Source organism: Microtus oregoni, unplaced genomic scaffold (assembly GCF_018167655.1).
Source record: "Microtus oregoni isolate MIOR12 unplaced genomic scaffold, Mior012 000038F_ref0000394, whole genome shotgun sequence".
Lineage (NCBI taxonomy): Eukaryota > Metazoa > Chordata > Mammalia > Rodentia > Cricetidae > Microtus > Microtus oregoni.
Window position 1 is genome coordinate 11,663,521 of NW_024543097.1, and position 27,824 is coordinate 11,691,344.

General features: G+C 40.0%; 1 protein-coding gene and 2 pseudogenes across 2 annotated transcripts in view; 2 read left to right on the forward strand and 1 right to left on the reverse strand.

Annotated features, from left to right (window-relative positions):
* Tmem232 (transmembrane protein 232) overlaps positions 1–27,824 on the forward strand; it is a 256,911-nt gene that overhangs the window by 128,016 nt on the left and 101,071 nt on the right. For both annotated transcript variants that reach the window (XM_041631893.1, XM_041631894.1), the window contains one exon: positions 2,695–2,942. In XM_041631893.1, the coding sequence (XP_041487827.1) occupies positions 2,695–2,942 (248 nt within the window). The remainder of the gene's footprint in view (positions 1–2,694; positions 2,943–27,824) is intronic.
* Positions 12,855–15,142, reverse strand: LOC121433355 (annotated as a pseudogene).
* LOC121433357 lies at positions 21,356–24,894 on the forward strand (annotated as a pseudogene).

Below are 27,824 nucleotides of genomic sequence, written 5' to 3' on the forward strand. Positions count from 1 at the left end.
AGGTTACCTGCTTTGATGATGTCACTTACTAACATTTAATTTCTCTTTTTAGTTGGCAAAATTGTATATACTTTTAAGTCCAGTAAGGTTAATTGAAATTTGTATATACTATGGAATAACTAAATCAAGCCAACCAATGTGTCTCACGTGACTAACATTTAAAGTCTTCTCTTGGCATTTTTAAAGAAAAATGACACAATTATCAACTGCATTCACCATGCTGTAAATAGATCTTTTGAGGTCACTGCCTTCTTTACACCCAAAATTTCGTGTTCTTTTTTAAACACATAAAGCATATTTATTTATGTTCACACATACGTGAAATAAAACCTTAGATCAGCAATTCAATATGATCATAATAGTTCATCTGAATGGTGAACTTGTGGGAGCTTTTAAATTTGAACTTTAAAGGTATTTTTGTAGACTTTTTCTTTGGCAATTTCATACGTGCACAGAGTACATGCAGGTTGTTCCCACTCACACACTCCCCTATTTCCCTTCTATCCCTGACAACACCTCACCCATCACTGACAAATGACACGCTCAATCTCATGCAGGTGTAGTGCGCACAACCAAATCTGTAAGATCATTATTGCTATGGCTGTGTCACGCTGAGGACGTAGCAGTTTGTGGATCCCTTCCCTAGCTTGTAGCTCTTAAATTCATTCTGCTCTCTCTGTCACAATGTTCCCTGAGCCTTCAAGAAGATGATCCAGATGACCTTTTTAGGGATGAGTTCTCAGCTGTCACGTATTCCCAACACTTGAACATTCAGCAGTCTCTGTATTCACTGCAGTTTCACGACAAAGGGAAGGTGGTTATCATTATTATTATTATTATTATTATTATTATTTGGCATGGATCCTGGGGGTGAAAGTTCAGTCCTCATGCCTGCTGGGGAGGTAACTCTATTGATAAAAGTGTCTGCTCAGCTCCAACTGCTCACATAGATGTTATAACAGGGACCTTAGTCATCTAAAATGAACTCCATGTGACGGTGAAGAGCTCTGTAAAGACCAATGCTATTCAGTAAAAATTTAAACTGTAAATAAAAACAAACAGCACCCAACTTATAAAACACACATCTGTAAAATAACATGTGATGTTTTTTATTTTTATTTTTACTTAAAAATAAAATATCCACCTCCTCCCCTCCCCTTATCCCCCTTCCCCCATCCCCTTCAGCCTCCTTCTCCAGTCCAAAGAACAGTCAGGGTTCCCTGCCCTGTGGAAGTCCAAGGTCCTCCCCGCTCCATCCAGGTCTAGGAAGGTGAGCATCCAAGCAGACTAGGCTCCCACAAAGCCAGTACATGCAGTAGGTTTTACTGCTATTACTAAGTCAGGCCAAAGAAAATAAGCCTCTGAATTTTTAAAAAGTGTTTAGAGTTAGTCTTGGTATCTAATACATATTGGAGATTTCAAACAGTATCTCAGTTTGAATAGAATTTGATAAAACATTTTGGAATTTTCCCACTCTGTCATGACTTTGGCATATGGCACTAATTAGCATCTGCTGCTTTGAAATATAATATTGTACTTGATTAATATGCGTAGTTGTCTTAGTTGGGATTTCTATTGCTTTGATGAAACACTGGGACCAAAAAGCAAGTTGGGGAGGAAAGGTTTTATTCTGCTTACACTTTGATATCACTATTCATCATTGGAAGAAGTCAGAATATGAATTCAAACAGGGTAAGACCTGGAGGCAGGAGCCAATGCCGAGGCCATGGAAGAGTGCTGCTTACCGGCTTGCTCCTCATCTTACTCAACCTGTTTTTTTATAGAAACCAGTACCACCAGCCTAGGGACGGCTCCATACACCATAGACTGGGCCCTCCCCCATTAAGAAAATGCTCTACAGGCTTGCCTACAATCATGTTCTATGAAGGAATTTGTTAATGGATGTTCCCTCCTCTCAGATGATGACAGTGTTGTCAAGTTGACATAAATCTAGCCAGCACAACAATTTTCATGTTTTGTGTGTCTGTAATAAATAAAAATATAAATAAAAAATAAAAAACAATGAATAAAAATCCAAAAACATAAAAAAAGAATCCAAAACCATTTTCAACTGTTGCTAAATGCAAAACTATTGTTTCTATAGTTCTTTTAAAATCCATTCTCTGGAAATGTTCTGTTCACTTTAGTGGGATTCTAAGCTATAAGCAGAGTAAAGAAAATTTCATATAATAAGTATACAGCACTTTAAGTGCTTGTTTTTTTTTAATGAAACTCTTGTATGTCAACTGTATCATATTTAAAATGTTAATTTTATCATTACATTAAAGAATTACCTAATGTGAACCCATACACAATTGTTCTCTTTACTGAATATTGCTTTGTTCCTTTTTTTAATTGGGGGAAACGTTTTTATTGCAAAGATTATTTTTACACAATTTTGATTACATTTACTTCTTTTGTGCTGAGTACGCTCTGTGTGTACAAAGGTGTGTTATGGAGGTCTGAGGACAGCTTATAGAAGTCTGTTCTCCCCTTCCATTGTGTGGGACTTGTGGGTCAAGCTCAGGTCATCAGTGTTTGGGTCAAGAATTTTTACCACCGAGCCCTTTTAACTGACCCTACGAAGGTACTGTTATTCAAAGAAAACGAATATACACTTTATCTTTTATTAAATGGCTTGGATTTTTCTTTAACTCAATCATTTTCAAACTGCTCTTCTTTTCACTTCAACAGGCTGAAATAAACAATCCAGTTGACCCTTTTACTAGATACAGCACAAAAGTTACACCAAGCCTAGGCGAAGAAGTTTTCTCTAAGTTCATTGGGTGGAGAATCGCCAATATGCTCTCCAAGTTCTTCTTCCCTTCTCTTGATGCCCGTGCCCTCCCTTCAAAGAAGTCAGCAGAAACTCATCTGCAAAGAAAATACGTGGTCAAAACACAGCAACCCACAAAGCAGAGAGTTCTACATTTTGTTGTAAAGTAAGTGAACAGAGTTTTATTACTCTAACTCATGACAGTTCACAGGGACAGACATTATAATCAGGCGACATATTACTAACTCAGTTTCTCCTTTACCTTGGCATAGCCACCTCCTAAGTGTTTTATCCTGAGGAGGCTCTTCAGAAAGCTGCAGCCTTCTCAGGAATAATCTCTTCATGTTTAAAACAGAGATCAGCACACAATGTAAATCCATGTTAATGTAATTTTTGTGTAGGAAGAATACAAGTAAAAACAAAAAATCACACCCAGTGTTCAAAAGTTTTAAGGTTTCTATATACAATGTGTATTAAATACATGTAACCTAATAGTCTTAAGCAGTAATCATCTCATAAGTTGCAAGTATGAGGGTAATTATTATGGTTTATGCTTTAAATATTTGTGAATGTCTTTAAGTTTACTTCTAATGTCTTAGGAAAGTGTAGAATTGGGATACGTTGATTTAGGTAATTAATTTTCAATATGTATTTGCCATATCTTCAATGATAGCTCTCTTCAGGGTCTTATGATACGTATTATAAATGTACTTAGGTATTTTCCCTACTTCTAAACTTCTGATATATTAAAAAACATGAAGAATCCCATTATGGGTTTATACTATGGGCTATGATTTGCATTGTTAAATATTTCTGTAAAGTTTTATTCAAAACAGAAAGATTTTATTTATTCTTCAACCTAGCTCATTTAAAGAATACATTATATATTAAATATACTTTTGCAATTAACTTTGACAATGTCACAGAGAACTCATATGAATTCATTTTTTTTTTTTTGGTTTTTCGAGACAGGGTTTCTCTGTGGTTTTGGAGTCTGTCCTGGAACTAGCTCTTGTAGACTAGGCTGGTCTCAAACTCACAGAGATCCGCTTGCCTCTGCCTTCCAAATGCTGGGATTAAAGGCGTGCGCCACCACCGCCCGGCTGAATTCATTTTTTTAAACAGTTCTCTTTTGTTGGTTTAGATTTTAGTCGAGCAGGATATTTGTAGAAGACTGATAATGGTTAGATTGTACTTTACACTTTAATAACTTATACACCAGATTATTTTAATATTGCATTTGCCATTTCTCCATATGTTAGAAATTATCCTTGATCGGCTTTGTTTTGCATCATTTTCCTGTGTGATCTGAATCTTTTATCTCTTGCCTGATCTGAACACAGTGAATAAATTTAGCTGGTCTAAATCACTGCTGATAATGTATCTATAAATTTAGATTTAACTATGCATTTTATTCCCATTACTGCAAATGACTTTCCTTAAGTATTTATCTTTATTTATTACTTGACTAAAATATTATTGATTTTTAAATGTCTACTGAATATTTAAAAAATACTGCCTCACCTCCACAAATACAAAGTATATGAATGTCCATAGGCTTACGGACTGAAAATTGTTTTCTTTGTGTTCTTTACTAGTATTTGAACTTATATATAGTTCTCTAGATAAGTTCATTGCTAAATATTTCATCTATCTTGTTCTTAATATAGTCTATTCTCGATATTTAAGCCCTTTTAGTTGTTTCTCATGTGTGTTCCAGGCTGTGATGTTTTGTAGAGTAATTGGCAGAGACTTAGTAAATTCCCTTGGAGATTGGTTTTCTAGCTGCACAGTTTTACAAAGTACAAAGGTTAGTTTTTCTTTCTTAGTTCTTACACGTTTGCCTTCTTTCCCTTCTCTTACATGCGTATTGTTTCAGCATCTCTCTGAAAATAAACTAGCACCCTGAGTGTAAACCTTTCTTTCTCCCTATTTCTACTCAAATTTTTTCTTTGTTTTTAATGTTACTTGTGATGCTGGCTTTAAGGCTGTATTTGTTTCACACTGATTAAATTGTATTTGTAAAAATCTGTTTGTCCTGTTTATTTAAGTAGGGATAGAAAAGGACCCGCTGTGCAAGCAGTCAGTAAAAGCTATCTACCTACCTACCTATCCATCCATCCATCCATCCATCCATCCATCCATCCATCCATGCATCCACCTACTTACCTACCTATAGGTAGATCCATCTATCTATAGGCAGATAGGTCTCTCTCTCTCTCTCTCTCTCTCTCTCTGTATATATATATATACACACACACTCACATATATATATATATATATATATATATATATATATATATATATAAAATCTGTATTTATCTAACAGAATAGTTATCATGTAACAAACTGTCACACAAGGCAAAATGCATAATACTAAATGACAAACTGATGAGAAAAATCTAGCCACTATAAATACATATATACTCAATATTAGAACTTCTAAACATATGAAGCAAATATTGATGAACCTGATGACAGAAAAAAAACAGAAACACAATAATAATGGATATTTTAATATCTAACATTCAGTAATGGACAGAAGAACCTGATAGGTCAATTAAAGATTGGGTTTGGATAATACTTGATCAAATATATCCTACAGATACATAAATAACACTGCACCCAACAGTAGTATAACTTAATTTCTTTTCAAGTGCCATTGAAACTTTTTTGAGTTAATCTATTAGGTCACAAATAATCTTTAAAAAAAAATCTAAGAAATTTACAAAAATACCAAGTGCCCACCCCAACTAGCATAGTGAATCTAAAAGCCAAAGTACACATATTTCAGATTTTCTAAAAGTTTGGGAATTAACACACTTTTGAGCCAAAATTTAAATGCTTCAAAATATAAATAAAATGGGATTGATGCTTAGATGGAAATAAAACGAGAATATAACATACAGCAGGTTAGGAATAGAGTTGGGGATGGGAAGTTCAGGGAAGCCACAGGGCTGGAAAGGTTGAGAAGAGGGGCCTGGGGAGAGCAGAGCAGAGAAAGGAGCAGTAGGGGCCCAGTGAGCCTGGCCTGGATGCCAGCATGCACTTTGGTATGCTAATAGGCACCTCAGCCATCTGTCCTCAGTTTCTTTGGGACCAGACAGGAAGTAAAGATGATAAGTTTCTCTGTTGCTTCAGCACAAGTGAGCACTCTGATTTCAGTGTGGAAATCTAGAAACACACTTGCGAGGGAAAATTGGGAGCCTTGTTTGACAGATAGTTCTCCTTTTATTTTTAGCACAAAAAAACTGGAGACAGAATCGTGGTTTTGGCCTATAATTTATTCAAAATCGTTGTCTTTTATACACTTGTAAGCACATATTTTTATTTCAGTGATGTAAAGAACTCCTCTCTCACGTAATTTCTCAAAAGGAAATTGATTATTTTGGTTCTGTGTTCAACTGGGAGTGGTGGTGGTACTTCTAAGTTAGTGGAACACGTCAGTGCCAGGGGTTGTTTTTCTTGCTTTGCTTGCCCCTTAGCATTCTTTTTAAAATGGAAAAATATCATCGTGGCTCTTTGCTGTTTCGTACAAACTGTAGCTAGGGACCAAGGCACATAACGCTTCCCCTTGAAAATACAGCCTTTCCCCTTCTCTCTCCTTGTGGATAAAAGTATCTGAAGTTTACCTCAAGGCTGAACATTTATAACCCCCAAACCAAGGGAAAAAAAAGTTTTCATTTCTTGTTTGTGTTTGAGTTTCTAAAATGCACATCGTCTGTGCTCCCACCTTGAACCTGGAAATTCATGATAATTTCTGTATAAATGGAAGAGTAGGAGAACATGAAAACTTTATCTCTAATAATCCTTAGCAGCTAAAGCTTTGTTTGAAGACTTCATTAATTAGCCATCAAACAGAAAGACCAAATCCATGATTGTCCCATTAAAGCAAACTTTACTTAATAGTGACTAGGACGGTGGGCACTGGCCAGGTTCATACCCGGGATTCCCAGAGAATGATGTTCTATTTGGTTAGTCAGGTGCTTATAAAGGAAAAGCCCACAAGATTACATACTTCCCACCTTTGTCCAGTCGGAAGCAAGCATACATTCTGACGTACTTCCTGCCGAATTAACTCCCACCTATGACCTCATGCCTACTTGTGATAAAGCATATCCTGTGCAGTTGGAGCAACCAACCTTGTTCACCTACATGAAAACATGCGGCTTGTTATTTTACATGAGAAATAGCCCACAACTTTCCAGGAAGTTATCCCTCCTTGGACAAGTGGGGCTTACAGGTTAGGGGCACTTTTATTTTATAGATCTCTTCAGTATAGTCATTTAAACTTAGAATATAACTTTAGCCTTTGCAATAAGATCAGGCTGATCGAGCGAATATAGATTGCCAGCTTCTGTTGCCGTTTGTGCAGATGTTGCGAACCTTCTTGCATGGATGAATGATCAAAGACAAACCTAATTTCTCCTTTGAAGAATCCTTCGTAAAGGTATCCTGTTCTAAAGTGTCATTTAACCAATAGTGAGAAGGTAGAAAGTTAAGTTCTGCATTTCATCTCTACTGGAGAAAATTCACTATAGGAGGGGGAAAAAGACTTAAATGGAAGACCTAGAGCAAAAGGAATATCATGTTCTCTTCTTATCCCACTGATAAGGATGTAGAGTTCTGTAGGTGCAATTGGTTGTATTTGGACATGGATTTCAGGAATAAACTGTTCTGATTTTTGGTAAACATGAAAACGTTGTTTTTTTGGTGCATAAATAAATAATGTTCTTAGTTTCTAAGTCACTGTATGGTCAAGGCTGGTCATGTGAGCTAACGTCATCCTCTCCCCTTAGATAATGGATAATTATCAATGGATAATCTCATGGTTATTGATATGTACCACCATACCCATCTAGTGGTCAAGCCAGCCGAAGTTTGGTATTAGCTGCATAAGGAATGTTGGAAATGTCAGAAATGCAGAGTCTGGAGTCTTTCAGACACGCCCATTTCCATGGTAAAAGGGGGCCGTTTACACTTTTGGGAGATTTAGTTTAAAAGAACCTTCATCAAGGGAGAGACCCTTAAGTCTTTTCTTTAGTCCTTGGTAGCCAGCTGCTAGATGATTGAAGATAAATTCTGTTTCCCACTGGACACTCGTGGCTTTGTTAGAATATTGCTGTGTTAAACATTCCCTTGGGTGTGTTTTCCTCCAACAAGGACACTGGGACTTAGGAATCTGATTAGTCCAGAGACCAGACTGAGGTCCATGATCTGTGCAGCTGGAAACCATGTGAAGTTCATGATCTGTGCAGCTGGAAACCATGTGAAGTTCATGATCTGTGATGCTGCAGACTTCTATGGACAAAGAAGTTTCTTTTGTGATGGTATTGATGACTGCAGACTCATAACTGAGAACGAGAGACATTGACAGCTTCTCTGACAAGCCCCCACCCCAAAGAAAATCCAGACAGGAGCCCATTGTACCCATTGCAGAGAGTCCTTAAAAATCGTGATAAAGATGCTGAAGCGTAGCTTTTAGCTGTTGGTGGCTTCTGGTGGGGGTTGGGGGAAAGGACTCAGTTTTCTTTAAGGGACTGGGCCACTGGCAGTTCGACCAGGCTCCAATGAGGACATGGGCAACACAAATTGTATGTGGGGGATTTTTATTTGGTGGGGGGAAGTGAAAGCGTGGGAGGATGGACCTGGGAGGAGTGGAAATCAAGTGTGATTGGGGTACGTTGTATGAAAATTGCAAACAATTAATAAAAATGCTATGTTGGGGAAAATGTGATTTAAGAGTTCACAGTCTTTCACCCTAGAGTTTGGATTTAAAATACAGATGTTTTGAGGGGCCGGTTAGCTCAGTTGGTTAGAGCGTGGTGCTAATAAAATACAGACGTTTTGACTCCTGTCCGCTGAGCTCTTTTTCTTCTCCTTCCAGGGAATGTCATTTGTTTTCAAAGACTTGAGCAAAGTTTGTTTTGAACCCATAATAAATGAAGCCCTTTCGTAGGTTTGTTTTCAGTATCTGCCTTTTGCTTTTGAAAGCATGATGTTGTCTAGGACGCATATCTTTAGGGGGCTCCGAACCTCTCTAGTTTATTAATAGGGAATTTATGCCAAGCAGAAAGCACTTTCTAATTACCATGACTTTTCCAAAGCCAATGGGAAAAACAGTATATGTATAGAGAGTTAAAAGGAGTCCTAAGGATTGAATTTTATTTGGGATATTCTGGGCTTGATTCTACTTCTGGGGTTCCTAAACAAATTCCTGCAGATAAAGCTGTTTATTTATGTTTCACGCAGGGAGCAAGGCAAGACACACTTTGTTTTGCTGTTGGCTGACTTGTAATATTTGTGCACAGTGAGTGTGAAGGCCAGACCGAGGCAGCAGTGTTCTTGCCACAGCTTCCTGTTTCAAACTGTGAGGCTCTTCTCTTTTTAAGTGTTCTTAAAAATGCCACAGGTGATTATAAACTGTCGTCATCCCCTTGTGCTGAGGACCATCAAAATTCTTTCCTTCTGTCTGCCTTTGCTTGGGTGACCATTAGGCAACTTCCCTTTGCCCTTCTTCTATGTTTTCTCTCCTTAAATGACCACCATTCTGCACCCAGATAAAATAAAGTCAGTGTTAACACAATGTATGTATCCCCTCTCATTCACCCATTTCCTTGCGAATAAGCTCATTCTTCATGGCACATCATCTTCTACTGTACAGAGACCCCCCTTTTTTTTCTCATCCATTCATGTATGAACACCCTTGTTGATGCTATATCTTTGATCATGTGCATAGTACAGGTAACTACATGCATGGAGATACGTCATTGGTATGCTGACTTCGCATTTTGGATTCACATCTGGAAGTGATATAGTTGGATGTGACCGTACATCTGTTCTTAAGTTTTTGAAGCACTTCTGCACTGTTCTCCATGGCATTTCTACAAACGGTAGATGAGTTTGCTTTTCTCCACACCCATGTCAGCACTTGGTATTCTTCATCTTCATGACAGCCACTGTAGTGTAGTAAGATATCATCTTATCTGGATTTTCTTCAATTTCCCCCATGGCTAATACACCATGTGTGTTTAAAAACCTGTTGTCCATTTGAGTCTCATCTCCTGCAGTGTGTTTATTCAGGTTATCAGTACATTTTAGTTAGATTATTTACTTCTTTGTGAAAAAAGTTTTTGAGTCCTTCCTATAGTTCTAAACATTAATACCTTATCAGGTGAATAGTCTCTGAATATCCCTGTGGTGATATCTTGTTTGTACAAATAAAGCTTGCCTGAAGACCAGAGGGCAGAGTCAGCCACTAGCTAACCATAGAGGTCTGGAGGTCTGTGCAGACAGACAGGAAGTGATATGACTGGGTGGAGAGAGGAAGTGATAAGGTGGGAGGAGACAGGAGCTCAGTCTTTTTTCAGCTGGGAATTTGAGTAGGTAAGGGGTTGTGCTTTGCTCCTTTGTTTCTCTGATCTCTCAGCATTTTCCCCTTATATTTGGTTCTGGGCTTTTATTATTAAGACCTATTAGAACTAGTGCTACAATTCCCTGCTTCTGTCTTCTGATTGCTGCCCTTGACATATGCATGCTGCATGTGCGTATTTGTAGACCAAACACTCATACACAGAAAATGCATAAATATTTAAAGAGTGATTACTGAAAACTTGAAAAACGTTTATGGTCACACATAGCAGCTCTGTTTTCTGGAAGCTTCCTTCTGACTGACGCCAGTCAGCTAACATCTCTAAGCCTTAGCGTCAGCTGAATGATGTGTATGATTCAGCCAGGTTCTTCTGAAGAGAAGAATGTAGGTAAAGTGCCCAGACATGTTAGTTCCTTATCTTCTTGTTCAATCATCAGTAGATTTTCTTAAATATTTATTTTCTTCATAAAGTTAATTTATACTACTAAGACTTAATAAAGAGTAAATAAAAAATTTTATGTTTTTGCCTGTATTTTGTTTCAAGATACCACCTGCTAGGACCCTCCAGGAACACACAGTGTTATGATTGTTTTGTTTTAATATATTGTTACATATATTAATATTTAATATATTTCTTCTTCTACTCATAATATTTAATATATTTCTTCTTCTCTTGCTTCTATCTAGTTAGAAAGCAGTTTCTATCCTGTTTTCATGACATCATATGTGCATGTGTGTGTATGCTTCACAGCTGCATTATATAGGCATCTCTATAGGAACAGGACCAATAGACTACATGCATATTATAAAAGGCAACTCATTAGCATGACTTGCATGCTAAGGGCTGGGCAGTTCAACGGTAGGCATCTGGAGAGTATGAAAATTCTAAATCCATGGAACCAAATGCTTCAACAATTCCATCCTGTCACTGAAAACCTGGAAGAGTCATGAAGAGTTGCTTGTTTTCAGTCTACTGTAGAGCTGAGGAATCTAGAAACTGGTGCCAACAGAAGATGAAAACATCATCATTGTCGTCATTGTCATCATCATCATCATCATCACCGTCATCGTCGTCGTCATCATTGTCATCACCATCATCACCACCATTATCATCACCACCATCATCATCGTCATCATCATCACTGTCATCACCACCATCATCGTCGTCATCATCATCACCATCATCACCACCATTATCATCACCACCATCATCATTGTCATCATCATCACCATCACCACCACCATTATCATCACCACCATCATCGTCGTCATCATCATCATTGTCATCACCACCACCATCATCATCACCGTCATCACCACCATCATCATCGTCATCATCATCACCATCATCACCACCATTATCATCACCACCATCATCGTCATCATCATCACCATCACCACCACCATTATCATCACCACCATCATCGTCATCATCATCATCATTGTCATCACCACCACCATCATCATCACCGTCATCACCACCATCATCATCGTCATCATCATCATCATCATCATCATCAGTAGCAGCAGCAGCAGCAGTAGAAGCAGGAGGATAAAATACACTCCCAGAAGCCAATGCAGACCAGCAAACAGCATGGCTTTCTCCTCCAACCTCTATACCCGAGCCATGCACTGAAAGGAACATATACACTGTTAGGGGCTCTTCCACGTTCAGATAGTCCCTTCTGGAAATTTTCACTGACCCACCCAGGCACATTCTCTTAGTCTATCCCAGATCCAACCAAATGAATCAATAGTAACCACTGTGGTTATGCTGAACAGACTTATGAAGGAAAAGTAAAATGGAGATGTCAGTACTAGTCACTATTGTGGCTTGCAGTCATTATCTGAAGAAAAATAAAGAGCATGCAGTGGCTCTTCAGAGGATGGGTTTTACTTCTTTATCCCCCATGAAATATTTAAGAAACCAATTACTACTTTACATTAATCATGCAAAATGTTAAAACTTCTGGAGATTTGGAGTACAAATAATTCTTCAACATACTGTTTTTTTTTCTTCTTTCCCCTCTTTGGAAACATCCCTGTAACTAGGATCTGGAGTCAGGTCTTAGTTCTAGTTTCATCTTTTTGCTGTTTTTTTTTTTTTTAATTTTTTCTCTGTGGAGGCCAGAAGAGGGCACCAAATCTCCTGCAGCTGGAGCTGCAGGTGCCTGAGAGCCACCCAGCAGGACTGCTGAAAACTGAACCTTGGGTTATCTGAAGGGTAGTGTGTGTGCTAAACCCCTGAGTGGTTTCTCTAGTCTACGAATGTTCCCTTTTATCTACGCCTCACACACTTGTCTTCAGACTTACTGCGTATAGCCACCTTCCCCAGTCTGAGGTGATAGGCCATTGTGGTTTGGACTGTTGGCTTGATTAGTGATGTTGAAGATCTGTCCATACACATGTTGGTCATTTGAACGACTTCTTAGAAAAATGTCCTTAAATTGTCCTTGCCAATAATCAAGTTATCTGTGGATTTTACTTTTAGTTTGCAAAAAAAAAAAATGTTTGTTGTTGGATTGTATGAGTTCCTTACATATTTTGGATAGTAACCCTTTTTAGTTTATTTTTTAGATCATAATTTCTTTTCTTTTGTTGTTGCCTACAATATTTATTGAAGTTATACAAAAAGAATCCCCAAAAGTGAAAAAAATACATTATGTACAAAACCACTTTCCCTTGGGAGAAAGGTTCTGATCCCTCTTAAGATGCAATGCCTTCAGCTGTAGATGCAGACTCCACGGTCCCCTCTGCTGTTGCGGGGCTTTTAGCCTGATTCTCAGCCTCTATGTTTTCTGAAACTTTGTGTCCATTGGGGACAGCATTCCCATTGCCTCCATTCAGTTCTTGTTCTTGCCTGGCTTTCTTTGCATCATCTTTCTTGGGCTCTCTTCCTCTGGTTTCCTCTTCTTTCTGACAAGATGGGAAATATCAGTCACAATTTGACAAGGAAGCACTGTCTGTTGGTTTTCTACTGGCAAATCATGGAGACTGAGGTGCCTGCTCCACCAGTAGTGAAACTTGAAGAAGATCTCTCTACCTGAGGAGTTTTCAAGGCCAGTTCAGCTTCATTCCCACTGTGCTGAGACTCCTTTGCATCTTCTATCTTTTCTCTAATTTCAGGTAGCAGTTCCTTCAGCTTCTCAACTCCTTTCTCATATTCATCTGCTCATTTAGTACAGCCATTCTCTTCTCAATGACTTCAATAGATCTGCCAAACTGTGCCACTGCCTCATCATATTGAGAGTTGTAACTGTAGACCAAACCCAGCTGGTAGTGAGTCTCTGTAAGGAGATGGTCATGGGCTTCAAATATTGTTCTTGGAGGCTTAGGCAAGCCTGGAACTCCTCCATAGCTTGGTTATAATTCTCAGATTCAACACTAATGTCTCCAAATTTAAGATGGGCTTGTGCAGCATAAGGCTGGGTTTCTTTTGTTTCTTACCTTTTACAAATGATCTTTGCTAACTAAATCCAGCACATCCCAGACAAGCTCTAGGTTTCCAGTATTCTCCTCTTCATTTTCTTGAAAAGACTTATTTTCAAGAACTGAGTCATCTGTGTTTCCTTCAGCCTTGTCATTTTCTTTGTCTTCTTCCTCTGAGCCTCCAGTTTCTTCACCCTCTTTCATCTGTTTGTCTCTTTCTTGTGTCTCTTCATTAGCAGCTATCCTTAATTGGTCTTCAGGTGCCTTCACCGTGGCCCTCTGGGTGACCTTGATCTCATCCCCATCTCCAGCTGCCCCAGACTCTTCTACAGGTAGCATAGGTTCCTCCTGTTCAGGAACCAGCTCTGCCTTGACATCCTCTACACTTGAACCATCTTTGGTCTCTGTCAATCTTTCTGCAGGAGTCTGCAGTTCCCTAGGAGTCTGATCTCCTGCAGCTGATGGCCCATCAACTGAACCATTGTTGAGAAGAACTGTAATCTCATGCCCTGGCTTCTCAGAGTCATCTTACCCAGCCTCTGCAGCAACCTCTGGTGACACTGCATCTTGCCCTGACAGTTGCTCAAGAACAGCCATTCCTAGTTCACTCTCAGAGGCAGCTACCTGATCCTTTGGTCCCTCCTCACCCATGCCCACCGACTTGACTGCAGCATCTACTGTTTCAGCTTCTCCCTTCATTGCAGTGCCCTGCTTTTCTGGAGCCCCAACAGGCCGATCTTCTGAAGTTTCTTTTGGCTTTTTGCCCCCTATGCTTATTATTTCCTCTTCTTCTCCCGATCCACCGTTTCTCTGCATTCTTTATTTTGAACACAAGCCCCAGAAACTGATTTTCCTTCCTCAGCACACAATGATGCCTGCTCTGTCTTCCCAGAAGCGACCTCAGCTTCATTCAGTGCTGGCATTGCTGCTTCTTTGGCCTCTCCAGAGGGTTCAGTTAACTGGTTTGAAGTCGATTCAACTTTTCCCTGTAGCTCCTCTGCAGGCTCACTTATATCCATATCTTCTCTTCCACCCCTTTTTACCTCCCTTTCCTGCTCTGTGCCAGTTTCAGGCTTTGACAGAGACTTGCCTTCTGCCTTTTTGGCTTCTTTTTCTCCCATGGCGCCACAAACCTGTTCTCTCAACTCTTCCCTTGCTTCCTCATCTACACTACCCTTATTTTCAACCAAAGCTTCATCTTCTGTCTTTTCTTCTTCCTTTCTGCATGCACTCCTCCCAAGGCATTCCCCAACACTCCATTCTCTATTCTGGCCAACTCCAAAAGTGACTTCCCATAAAGAGAAGGCTTCTCCACATTCATTAGCTGTTTCTCCATACTTCTTACCTGAAAGACTAGTTGCTTCCTGGAATGCATTAACCGCCAATGGAATGTTCCCCATTACCAGATGTTTCTGCTCTAATCCCAAAAGTTTCTTAGCTTCACTAGCCACATCCAGACTCTCCATTTTATCTGCAGAGGTAGAAAGAGCTGGGGCTTCTTCAATTTTGTCAGCGGAAACCAGCTCCCCAGCGATGGTAGCAGTGACTGTAGACTCTGTGGCCATAGTTCCTCTGAGGTGGTGAGCAGTGGGCAGAATACTGCCTGTGAAGTAAACAGAGCATTCAGGGCAGCAAAGATTTACTCAGGTACAGAAAATGGTGTATTGGCAAGATTATAATTTCATTACAACATTTATCTCTTCCTTTTTCCTCCTCCAAGCCTCCCATAACTCCCTCTCCACTCTCCTTCAAATTTATGTTCTCTCTTTTGTTATTGCATACATATGTATTTGTATGTATGTATAGTTTCTTAAATACAACCTGTTGAGTCCATATAATGTTACTTGTATGCATATTTCAAAGGCTGACCTTTGGGCACTGGATGAACAATCGGTGTGTTCTTTCCTGGAAGGACACCTCAACTGATCCCAGCTTTCCTCACTTGCCTATGGTTCTTTGTGTAAGGTATTAATTCGTTATTAAATGTACAGCTTTGTACCACCACATGGGTTGACTATTTATTTATTTATTTATTTATTTATTTATTTATTTAAGATTTCTGCCTCCTCCCTGCCACCACTTCCCATTTCCCTCCCCCTCCCCCAATCAAGTCCTTCTCCCTCATCAGCCCAAAGAGCTATCAGGGTTCCCTGCCCTGTGGGAAGTCCAAGGACCACCCACCTCCATCCAGGTCTAGTAAGGTGAGCATCTAAACTGCCTAGGCTCCCACAAAAGCTAGTACGTGCAGTAGGATCAAAAACCCATTGCCATTGTTCTTGAGTTCTCAGTAGTCCTCATTGTCCGCTATGTTCAGCGAGTCTGATTTTATCCCATGCTTTTTCAGACCCAGGCCAGCTGGCCTTGGTGAGTTCCCGATAGAACATCCCCATTGTCTCAGTGTGTGGGTGCACCCATCACGGTCCTGAGTTCCTTGCTTGTGCTCCCTCTCCTTCTGCTCCTGATTTGGACCTTGAGATTTCAGTCCAGTGCTCCAATGTGGGTCTCTGTCTCTGTCTCCTTTTACCATCTGATGAAGGTTAATATTCAGGAGGATGCCTATATATTTTTCTTTGGGTTCACCTTCTTATTTAGCTTCTCTAGGATCCCTAAAGCTCAATGTCCTTTATTTATGGCTAGTAACCAAATATGAGTGAGTACATCCCATGTTCCTCTTTTTGGGTCTGGCTTACCTCACTCAGGATAGTGTTTTCTATTTCCATCCATTTGTATGCAAAATTCAAGAAGTCATTGTTTTTTTACTGCTGAGTAGTACTCTAATATGTATATATTCCATACTTTCTTCATCCATTCTTCCACTGAAGGGCATCTAGATTGTTTCCAGGTTCTGGCTATTACAAACAATGCTGCTATGAACATAGTTGAGCATATACTTTTGTTGTATGATAGGGCATCTCTTGGGTATATTCCCAAGAGTGGTATTGCTGGGTCCAGGGGTAGGTTGATCCCGAATTTCCTGAGAAACCGCCACACTGCTTTCCAAAGTGGTTGCACAAGTTTGCATTCCCACCAGCAATGGATGAGTGTACCCCTTTCTCCACAACCTCTCCAGCAAAGGCTATCATTGGTGTTTTTTATTTTAGTCATTCTGACAGGTGTAAGATGGTATCTTAAAGTTGTCTTGATTTGCATTTCCCTGATCACTAAGGAAGTTGAGCATGACCTTAAGTGTCTTTTGGCCATTTGAAGTTCTTTTGTTGAGAATTCTCTGTTCAGCTCAGTGCCCCATTTTATAATTGGGTTGATTAGCCTTTTACGGTCCAGTTTCTTGAGTTCTTTATATATTTTGGAGATCAGACCTTTGTCAGTTGTGGGGTTGGTGAAGATCTTCTCCCAGTCAGTGGGTTGCCTTTTTGTCTTAGTGACAGTGTGCTTTGCTTTACAGAAGCTTCTCAGTCTCAGGAGGTATGGGTTGACTTTTTATGCTTTTTGTTTGCTCTATAGTTTTGCAGTTTTATGTATTCCCACTTCTTTATTTTATTCCGTTGATATGGAAGAGCTGTGAGGTAAAATCCAGTGACCAGTAATTAAAAACATGCTTCATTTGTCTGTTTCCATCATCCACCTCAGTGCTACCCACAATCTTGTCTTGAAGGTGACCCTCCCCGTCTTTGCTATAGATACTATTCTCCCCTGTTTCCATTGCCAGAATGGAGCCTTGATCTCAGCAGGAGCTTCTGCTTTGCATCAGTGGGACCTTGCTGTAACTTTAGTTCCCCTTTTTCACCACTGATGTTTGCCTTCAAAACAACCAGGAACTCACCATTAAAGGCAGCATGACATGTAGAATTTTCAGCATGACATAGGTACTAAAATGATATCAGTGAGATAGTAAACATTGTATATTTCAAATACAGATCAGCTGGAATCAAAATGACAACCTTATGGGACAAAAATTATGCAACAGAAAACAAAATCTACATGTTTTGTTTTGTGTTTCGTTTTTCTTATGCTCTTTGGTCTGTCAAAGAAAAGGGCAGCATTCAGCTTGTTGTAAAATGTTTTTACAGTAGTTGACAAGCATTTATTACCTGCTTGGTTAGAATGAAAGCTTGGGTATGACATTAATCAAATTTTTACAATTGTTCTGCTTTCTGAGCTCTCAGGAAACATGGAGCCAACAATTTACGTGACTTAATCTTTTCCTCTTTTAAATGCTTGATAGAGTCATGTATTTAATATGAGCATGACCTGAGTGAGCACCTGTCACCTCTCAGGGTAAGGGAGACTCACAGCTAACCTAGCTTTACCGCGGAAGACACTTTCTACAGATTTAAATGGTAAGCAGAAAACAGAACTCCCACGATATGGTGTATTCCTTCACAAACCAATAATTGAACATCTCTGTATGCAGGCATTGTGTGAGGTACCACACAATAAAGAAATGTAAGGTGCCACAGAATAAAGAAAAATATAAGCCACAGCCAGGGCTATGTCTGCCAGCTTCTCATCTAGATCAGCATCTGTGTTTCCAGCATATCTTCCCAGTAGAATTCATCCGAAACTGCGCACTCAAATAGTTTACTTTGTGCATACTTCTTCAGTTGTCATTTGCTGGATGCCCTGGATAAAATATGTAATAACGTAGCTATATTTCTTTCCCAGGGGATCTTAAAATCAAGTTTACAAGATAGATATTGATTAAAACCAGACTGTAAAACCAAACATATATGTTCAGTATCTGTAATAATGAGTGTGAACAACCGGAGTTTATGGTACCATCGTGATGTTCCAGAGGGATGGGTGTGCTTATGAAGGCATATGAAAGCATTCACTGGGGTGGCGAGGGGAGTTTTAGGATGCAGTTAGGATGCTAAGCAGAGGAAAGAGAATAGGGAAGTTCCAATGTTGAAAAGGGCAATAAAACAAATAAGTCAAAGAATGATAATGTTGATTCATGCATCACTGGGTAAAGGGGTTCAAAAAGTGGTCAGGGTTTTCAGTTTCATCTTAGGACAAATACTTTATGTGTTTTATGTGGTTGAGTGATGGGTTTGTGTGTGTGTGTGTGTGTGTGTGTGTGTGTGAGAGAGAGAGAGAGAGAGAGAGAGAGAGAGAGAGAGAGAGAGACGAACAGGGACTCCAAAGATGCCAAGGAAGACAGCGAGGTGTGATTGGGGCGGGGAAGACATAAGTTTGCTTTGGAACATGCTGAAAGTGGTGTTTTTTACATTCTCTCAGTAGAAGTGTCAAGTGGGCAGTGAGTTTCACAGTTCTGCAGCTCAGGAAGAAGTGTAGGCTGTGAATGAAGGCAGTGACTGAAGGCATGGGAGGAAGGAATGTTGCCTTGGCAAGAAGCCTTGAGTAGGATGGGCAGCAGGGCTAGGGTAGAACTTTGAGGAATGCTACCTTTCAGTGTCTGGAGTAAGGGAAATGATATAAAATGGTAAAACACACCTTAGAAAGAGCCAAGGAACTGGGAGAAAAAAAATCCATGGAAATTTATAAAAATCTGCAGGAAAAAGCATAGAAGCCCTTGATAACCTTAAACCTTAGTTTTGCTTTTAAAAAAATATTCAAGACTGCCCAGACAGTGACAGAATCTTCACCTTTCAACACCTCTGGGCAGCACATTCTGTTCAGTGAGTACAGGAGGCATCATGGAGTCATTCAAATAGAACGTATATATACTCCCTAAGAAGCTACATGTCTGCGTAATGAAAACATTTACACAATGAAAACATTGAGAGGGAAGAGAGTAAACTAATCGCAGATCTTCACTAGTCTCTAAACTCCTCCAATCCATTCTCCAGTGTCATCCACAGGTCTGCATCCACCACCTGTTGAGGCCACACTTGTCCCCCTGTCCCCATCTCCCCTGGACCACACAGATCTCTTCCAAACTTCCCTCCTTTCTGTCATTGCTCTGTCCCATCTCCCAACCTCAGAGGCACTCCCTGGGATCCACAGGCTAGTGAAGCAGGCTAAAGACAGATCTGGACATCTTTATCCATATCTCCAAATCCAATTCCCATCAGTCTCATTCCCAGCTGCAGCATCTCTTCATTCTCTGCTCCCAGTCTCAGGGGACTAAGCAGATCCTGGTGGAAACCCTGCTTTCTGAGGGTGAAATCCATCAGAGATTCTACCTCCTAGCCCATTCCCATTCCTAAGTGTCAGCTCTCAGTACCTAAAAATAGATTTTACCTTGAATCTCTAATGACCACACCTATCAGAATCCCAGAAAAAATTCCCTCCAGGTACCACACAACCATCATTCTTTTCTAAGAACTAGAGAGGGCAACAGAAACCATGGAGAAAAGCATTTCCCCAACAAAAATAGGACCAGATATTAACACCTAGAATTACAATCTTTCCAAACCTATGTACTTAGATGCAAGTGTGAAAACAATAAATAACAGTCAGGACAATATGTCTCTACTAGATTCCAGAAACCCTACCAAAACAGGCACTGAGTATTCCAACATGATGAAGCACAAGAAAAAGACATTAAAATAGACTTTATATTATAGACATCCTTAAAGAGGAAATTAATAAATCCCTTAAAGAAATATATGAAAACATAAAGAAGTAGTAGGAAATGAATAAAACAGTTCAAGACCTGAATATAGAAATAGAATCAATGAAGAAAAGTTGAACTGAGGGAAATTAGAAATGAAAAATTTAGGAACTTGAACAGAAACCTCAGTGGGCAAGTCTCATAGAAGAGAAACTCAGGCACTGAAGACATGCTAGAAAAAAATGGATACCTCAGTCAAAGAAAACATTAAATCCAAAAGACTCCAGGCATAAAACATCCAGGAAATCCAGGACACTGTGAAAAGACCAAATGTAAGAATAATAGAAATATAGGAAGGAGAAGAAACTAATGTCAAAGACACAGAAAATATATTCAACAAAATCATAGAAAAAACTTTCCCTAACTCAAAGAAGGATATGACTATCAAGGTTACAAGAAGCATTCAACATACCAAATAGACTGAACCATTAAAGGAAGTCCCCTCAACACATAATAATAAAAACACTAAATGCATAGAACAAAGAAATAATATATATGTATATACATATGCATGTATAATAACATATAAATGATGACCTATTAGAATAGCATTTGATTTTTCAATGGAGAGTATAAAAGCCAGAAGGGCTTGAACAGATGCTCTATAAACTCTAAGAGACCACAGATGCCAGCCCAACTATACCCAGTAAAACTTTCAACCACAATAAATGTAGACAATAGGACATTGCATGATATAGACTAAATTTAATCTCTGTATTTCTGCTGTGCAGTCTGAGGTAGTTGATGTGTGTGGCCTGGGTGCCTGTGGAAAGGAATCACATGGTATGAACTGAGGAAACCGGAGGAAGACAGCAGAAGCTCAGCTTCTGCTGCACTAGCTACAGACTTACAGCTATTTGAGTGTCAACCCAAGTTGGAGGGAAGGCCACTTGTTTTTCCCGGCGGCCTAGCTTAGACGTAAAATAATCACACAGAAACTGTATTAATTAAATCACTGCTTGGCCCGTTATCTCTAGCTTCTTATTGGCTAACTCTTACATATGAATTTAACCCATTTCTACTAAGCTGTGTATCGCCATGTGGCAGTGGCTTACCAGCAAAGTTTCAGCATGTCTGACTCTGGCCACAGCTCCATGGTGTCTCTCTCTCTGCCTTCCTTCTCCCAGCATTCAATCCAGTCCCCCCCCACCGAAGTTCTGCCCTATTAACAGGCCAAGGCAGTTTTTTATTCATTAACTAATGAAAGCAACACATAGACAGAAGGACCTTCCACATCAGAATGTCCTTTGTCAAATATATAGAACTGGAAAACATCTCATTGGAAGAGGTTGTTGAACTAGAAAATGAAGAAAAATGGACCACACCCTAGTCAGAGCAATTCATGTTCCATGATGACTGGGTTAGCTCAATCAAAGGGGCAGAAGAATAGACCTTATTTGGTTCTTATGATAAGACTTTTCAGATCTGATCCTTTGAAGGAAAATCAATAATGACCATTGTGGGACATACAAATGTTGTAAAAGATGTGACGTGGGTGAAAAAGGACAGTTTGTCCTGTTTACTAGTGAGTGCTCCAGTGGACCAGACTGTTCTCTTATGGGACCAGAATGAGGAGAGGAGCAAAGTGCAAGCTCCACACTGCTGCAGAAATCATGCTGGGGTTGTGGGTTCTATTGCATGGATAGCTCAGGAACTAAATCTTGCAGTGCCTCTTGGGATAAGATGCTGAAGATCTGGTTTGCAGTCACTAAAGATGAAGAAGATGAAATGGAAGAACCAACAAATCAGCTGAGAAAGAAATGGAAATCAGCAATTGGGGCTAACAAGGACTCCTTTGGTGACCTTCTCTGGTCACACAGAAACAATTTGCTCAGTACTTTGGTCAGATGCTGAAGAAATCTGCAGTGCATCTTGGGATCATGCAGTTAGAGGGTGGGACATTGAACATGGTGGTCTTAAGTCAACGTTGACAGGAAATAAAGTGTTTAATTGTGGTCCCCATTCTCCCCTTTGTAAACGTTTGGCACCTGGAAGCACAGATAGGCATGTTAGACTGTGGGGTCCCTGAACTAATGATGGATCTTTGGTGTTGTTATCCTTCACCTCACCTACAGGCTGGGTAACATCAGTGGTCTCCTATCCACGAACAACAGCTGAATTCAGGCTCTTTAGATAACATTGTCAAACTGTGGGATAAAAGAAATTGTAAGGCTATAAAGAGACACCATGACCATGGCAACTCATAGAAAAGAAAAGCATTTAGTTGGGGCTGGCTTACAGTTTCAGAGATTTGGCTCATTATCAGTATGGGAGGAAGCATGATGGCATGCAGGCTGCCATGGTGCTGGGGAAAGAGCTGGCAATTCTACATCCAGATTGGCAGGGAACAGGAAGAGAGAGACACTGAATGTGTTAGTCAGGGTTTCTATTGCTGTGAAGAGACACCATGACCATGGCAGGAAAGCATTTAATTGGGGTGATGGCTTATAGTTTCAGTGGCTTAGTTCATTATCATCATGGTAAGGAGCACAGCAGCGTGTAGGCAGACATGGTGCTGGCTACATCTTGGTCAGAAGACAACAGGAAATGGACGGTGACACTGAGTAGACACCTCAAAGCCTGCCCCTTCAGTGACACACTTCCTTCAGTAAGGCCGTGCCTCCCAGTAGCATCACTCCCTGGGCTTATGGGGCCCAGTTACATTCAAATTACCACACTGGGCCCGCTTTGAGCTTTTGAAACCCCAAAGCTCACCCTGTAGAGAGACACTTCCTCCAACAAGGTCATACCTATCCAACAAGGTCACACCTCCTAATCCCTCTCAATTAGCACCACTCCTGAATGACCAATTATTCAAATATTCTTATGTTTTCAGTAATTGGGACTTTCAACACTGGGAGTCAACCAAGAGCACAGCAACACGCTATAATATATTGGAAATCTCTTGTACATTCCTGACTGATGACTCAAAAGAGGGCTTTCATACCTAGTCTTGGCAGTTTTTTTAGATTGTCCTTGGGTCTTGGGGAGAGCATAGTCAGCCCAGATGGGAAATTTTCATTTGAAGTGTATGTGTTTATACACAAACCATGTGTGGTTTTTGGTATTTTAGGTAGTTAATAGTGTGATTCCTCATGACTTTTTCAAACATCCTTACTGTTATCTACCCCCCATCCCTTCTTAGTCTGTATTTATTTTCCTACATCTCCCTAACTACAGCCCCGTTTTCCCCGTTTCCCCCTTCAGATCCCATGTGCTCTGTTATTCCTGTCTCTATTGATCTCCCACCCCTGTGATGGTTCCTTTTATTTTGCTGCTTTCTGTAGTTACTGCAGGCTATGGATGCACATAGAAAGTTCTGGAGCTAGGACTCTCATATGAGAGAGAACATGTGATCTTTGTCTTTCTGGGTTACCTTACTCGGTACCTTACTTACTTACGTAGTATGATCTTTTCTAGTTCCATTCTTTCTAGGCAGGTTCATGATTCTCTCCCCCCCCCCGTCCCCCCTTCCTCCCTCCCTGTAGGAATTCCTACAGCCAGTAGCCTTTAAGTTACCCGTCCACTTGGGTGTGGCCTCTTTTACTATTTATGCAGATGCAAAGCAGGCCCCTAGCCTCTTTTCCGGCTGTAGGATTTGGTTGCTGTTCTCTGTTCCAGCAGAGGATTGTGATTTGTGAGTCTGCCCCTAAATAAATAACCCTCTATTAGTCTCAATTCTGAGCTAGTGTGGGATTTCTTTTAAGCGTCCTTCACCTCCCTCCCTCTTCCTCTCTCCCTCCTCCCCCTCTCTCTCTGAGACAGTATCCTATTAAATATCCCTGACTATCCTTACTCTGTAGATTAAGATATTCATGAATGTTCATGAACTAATAGAGACCCACCTACCTCATCCCCGATTGCTGGGATTAAAGGCGTGCACTGCCACCCCTGGCATGGTTTTATTTTTCTTTCCAGTTTAATAGTATTCCATACTGTATCCATATAAGATTTGCTAATGTTATGTGCCATTACAAATATCAGTGTGTCGCATCTACTAATTGTTTCAGCAGACATGCCACAGAGTCATGAGGGGAATTGCTTTGTCCCATAGCTTTTTCAGTTTTAGTATTTCATGTCTTCCATTTCCATTTGAGAGAGGGAAACTCGGCGCTGAAATTAACCAGACCATGGCAAGGACTGTAGTCAAACCAGAGGCCTTAAGCCATGGTAGTGCATGCCCATGACCAGAAGAGGAGAAAGGAGAGACTCCATCAGGGGATGGGTAGGTGAGGTCATGGAAGTGTTAGAAGCGTGTTTCACGTATGCCTATGCCTTCCTTACCTCTAAGGTACACTGCTGCTACATTTCTAGACTTTCTGCTTTTAAAAATGGAATGTGTCCTACAGGTATGCCTTTCATTCCAAGTTTAAATTCTTACATTTTTAAATCCTCTTGATCTTTGTTTTTGTTTTCCTTCTCCTATGTCCTTTCTAAATGGATTCATCTGTACCCAATGCTAATCGTGCCTTTGATCTTTAATAAATTGTCATATCCATTTATCATTCCGAACAGCTCCCACTTTCAGTGCCAAGACTGTCAGTGCAATGTGAGATCAGTAATTGCTAAGCATCCATCATTTCTGAAGTGATATGGCACTAAGTTCTTGGCAATCCATGATAGTTCACTAACCTGAGTCTTGTTGAGTCAGAATTAATGTCAAGTGTTTTTCTTTGTTTTTTTTTTTAATGTAAAACTATTCAAAGGAAAAAAGCCTACTTTAAGCATTGAATTTTTACTAAGCCTTTTAAGTAAGCAAACTTGTGTTTTCAGACATAATTCTAAGCACTCTGAGCCTGACTGGCTGACAAATCAGCCACCTCTTATGGTACTGTCATTAAGATGGAGCGATAGTGATAGGTGAGCCACGAGGGAACAGCCACATGGTAATTATTCTAGCTTCTTTTTCTTTCTGGGCTAGAAATAGCTTGGGATGTAGCCAGCAGAGACCTGTTAAGAACCTCTTATTAAAGGCCGCACATTCATAAAATATATCTGCTATTCCCTCACAGAATGCCTTTTGGTCCCCTTCTAATAATGTGCACCTTCTACCAACATATAAAATATAAGAGAAAAGGAACTTCAATGGTGGGGTCCAAGTTGCACCCAACTTCCAAAATAGAATTCTATTCGGCCTGGAGTAACTGCTGAGTCAGTGAAGAAGCAGATGCCATTGACCTTGCTGGGACAACTAGCCTTTCTCTGAGAACTTGAGGCCCTACTTCTGTGCTTTTTGTACTGGCCTTCTATGAGGTGGCCTCTGAGACACTCTGGCTGAGGGAGAGTTAATTTGCACAGGTTTAAGACTGCCCTTGTTTTGACTTGGAAAGACAGAAGCAGCAGAAACAGCTGAATAACCGGGTTTCCGAAATCTATTAGCAAAGCCCCACATTTGCTTTTAGAAGTACTTCCCAACCTGCATCCTTGCTGTTCCCAGTTATCACGTCGCCTTTGCTGTTGTGCAGAACTCCCAACACAGCTGGCCAAACAATCAACACAAGCTAAGCGTAGAACCTGAAGTAAGGGGGCTGTGACAAGTGCAGGCATCAAAAGAGAGCCACATAAAAGAACTCTCAGGCTGCCTTTTACTTTTCTTGTTCAGCTTCATGTACTGTCTATGGATCAGCCCAATGGAAAAACAGTGAAAACCTCTTAAGTTTTGGTGACTAGGTACCTGTTAATATTGCACCTAAGTCAAGATAGACTCAGCGAACAGTTTGACTATAAATTTGTCCAATCCTCTCCCAGAAATCAGTAAGAACGGCCCTGTAGTTCAGTTTTATTACTTGGTATGATATGTTCAGGGGATGATAAATTAATAAGCCCAAGACAATGGTCATTTGGCTGGAAGATATGATAGAAAAAAAATACGTGACTTTTTGTAAAGGATGTAAAGGCAGAACATTCTATTTTAGGAAAGAATATAGTTATATAAATGGGAGCACACAGAGTGCTCAGGGCATTTTAGTCTCTTTCTCTCCCATAGTGAAAGATTCTTGTAATCCGCCGGACCCAAGAGGGCTTCCAATCATCAGAAATTCAATTTGCTCAGTGTCCACATGTTCAGCGGCCGAGCAGGTCTCACTGTCAGTGAAACACCACGACCCTCACCTTTAATTTTAGCTGCATATTACCTGATGAATGAGAACTGGGAAAGTGGGGGAGAGCTAATTTAGTCAATGTAGATTCAGACCCCAGACTTGAGCGATCTTATCTGGCTGTCTTCATCAGTAGGCACAGTGGGATAATTGTAGTGTTTTCAAATTAATGTATGACAACTGCCTGCAACACTGCTTATGCAGTGGACATGCATTTAGATTTTTTGGGGGAAATTAGCTGATAAGGGGTAAAATTAACCCTAAATAAATCTGTGTTTTTCACTATGGACTTTCTCCTGAACCTCAAATACAATTTTATTTAAAAAAATCTCTACACTTAACAGTAAGATGGCATGACTGGGAAGTTGACCTAGCCATTAAATGTAGAAGCTTACATTCTGGGTGGGCATTAGTGGTCGTTTGTAATTCCAGGTTTGTATGACAGGCTGTTCCCAGAACAAGTCTGCTAATGTTGCTATCCATATCCAGGAGCTCTCATTTGATTGAGAGCCCCTGCCTCAAACAGTTTATCTAGAAGAGAATCACTGAGGAAGATTCTTGGCCACAACCAGGTTTTCACATGCACGCATCTTTATGTGCATGTGCATCTTCATCAAAATGCATATAAGGATGCACACCACATGTATACACATACACAAAGGAAAGCAAAAATAACCTGGGGTAACTTATTAAAATATACATAAATGCATCTACATACAAGTGTTAAAAGTGAAGAACTATAATAGAAGGTTGGTAGGAAAATTATTCAATTTAATATTTGTTTTGATCTGTAGTATACAATAGGAAGTGGTCTGTGTGACTGGGACCACAGAGGGGTGCTGTCTATTTATAGCCTTGCAAGCAAGCATTAAGGATTCACTGATAGTGAAACTAGCTCAAAACAATGAACCTGTATATTAATCATAAAGAAATGGAAGGAATTAGATGCTTAAGTCTGGTTTACACATCCTGGCAGAAAGAGCTGTTAAATTATTTAGTTCCCTTCACCTCTCATATTTTCTCCCCTAAGTCCAAACTAAATTAAAAAAAGCTTGGTACAGTTTTGCATAAATATGAATGTGACTGTGCTTATTGGTGGACATCATGGATATTATGAACTTATTGTTCTTTTCTAGTGGGTCAATAAACAGTTTAGGTTAGTCATGCTTGCCTGGTTCTTCCGCCACACTAACCACCACAGTTACTACAAAAGACTTCCTCTTGTATTGAGAGCTGGTGGTTAGTTCATCTCCACTCATGAGGAATCCGCACAGCCAGAATAGGAGAGAACTGTCTCCAGTTTCAAAGCCATTCCTAGGAGAGATCCACAGGAGTTTCCGGGTCCAGTGTGCTTCTTGGACTCAAGAGGAGTAGAATTGTATAACACTAATTGAATTTACCAAGACAAGAAGCAGTCCAGTAGACATGGAACCAGAAGCTAAGATTTTCTTAGTCTCCCCAAATTATAGAATTATAGTAGTATTCTAAGACTTGAAGTAAGTGTTCAGGGAAAGAAACGGTATACATGAAAAAGAACTAGCATGAATTTTGTTGATCTCTTGAGTCATTTCTTTGGGACACCTGAACAAAAATAAATATGTAATCATAATT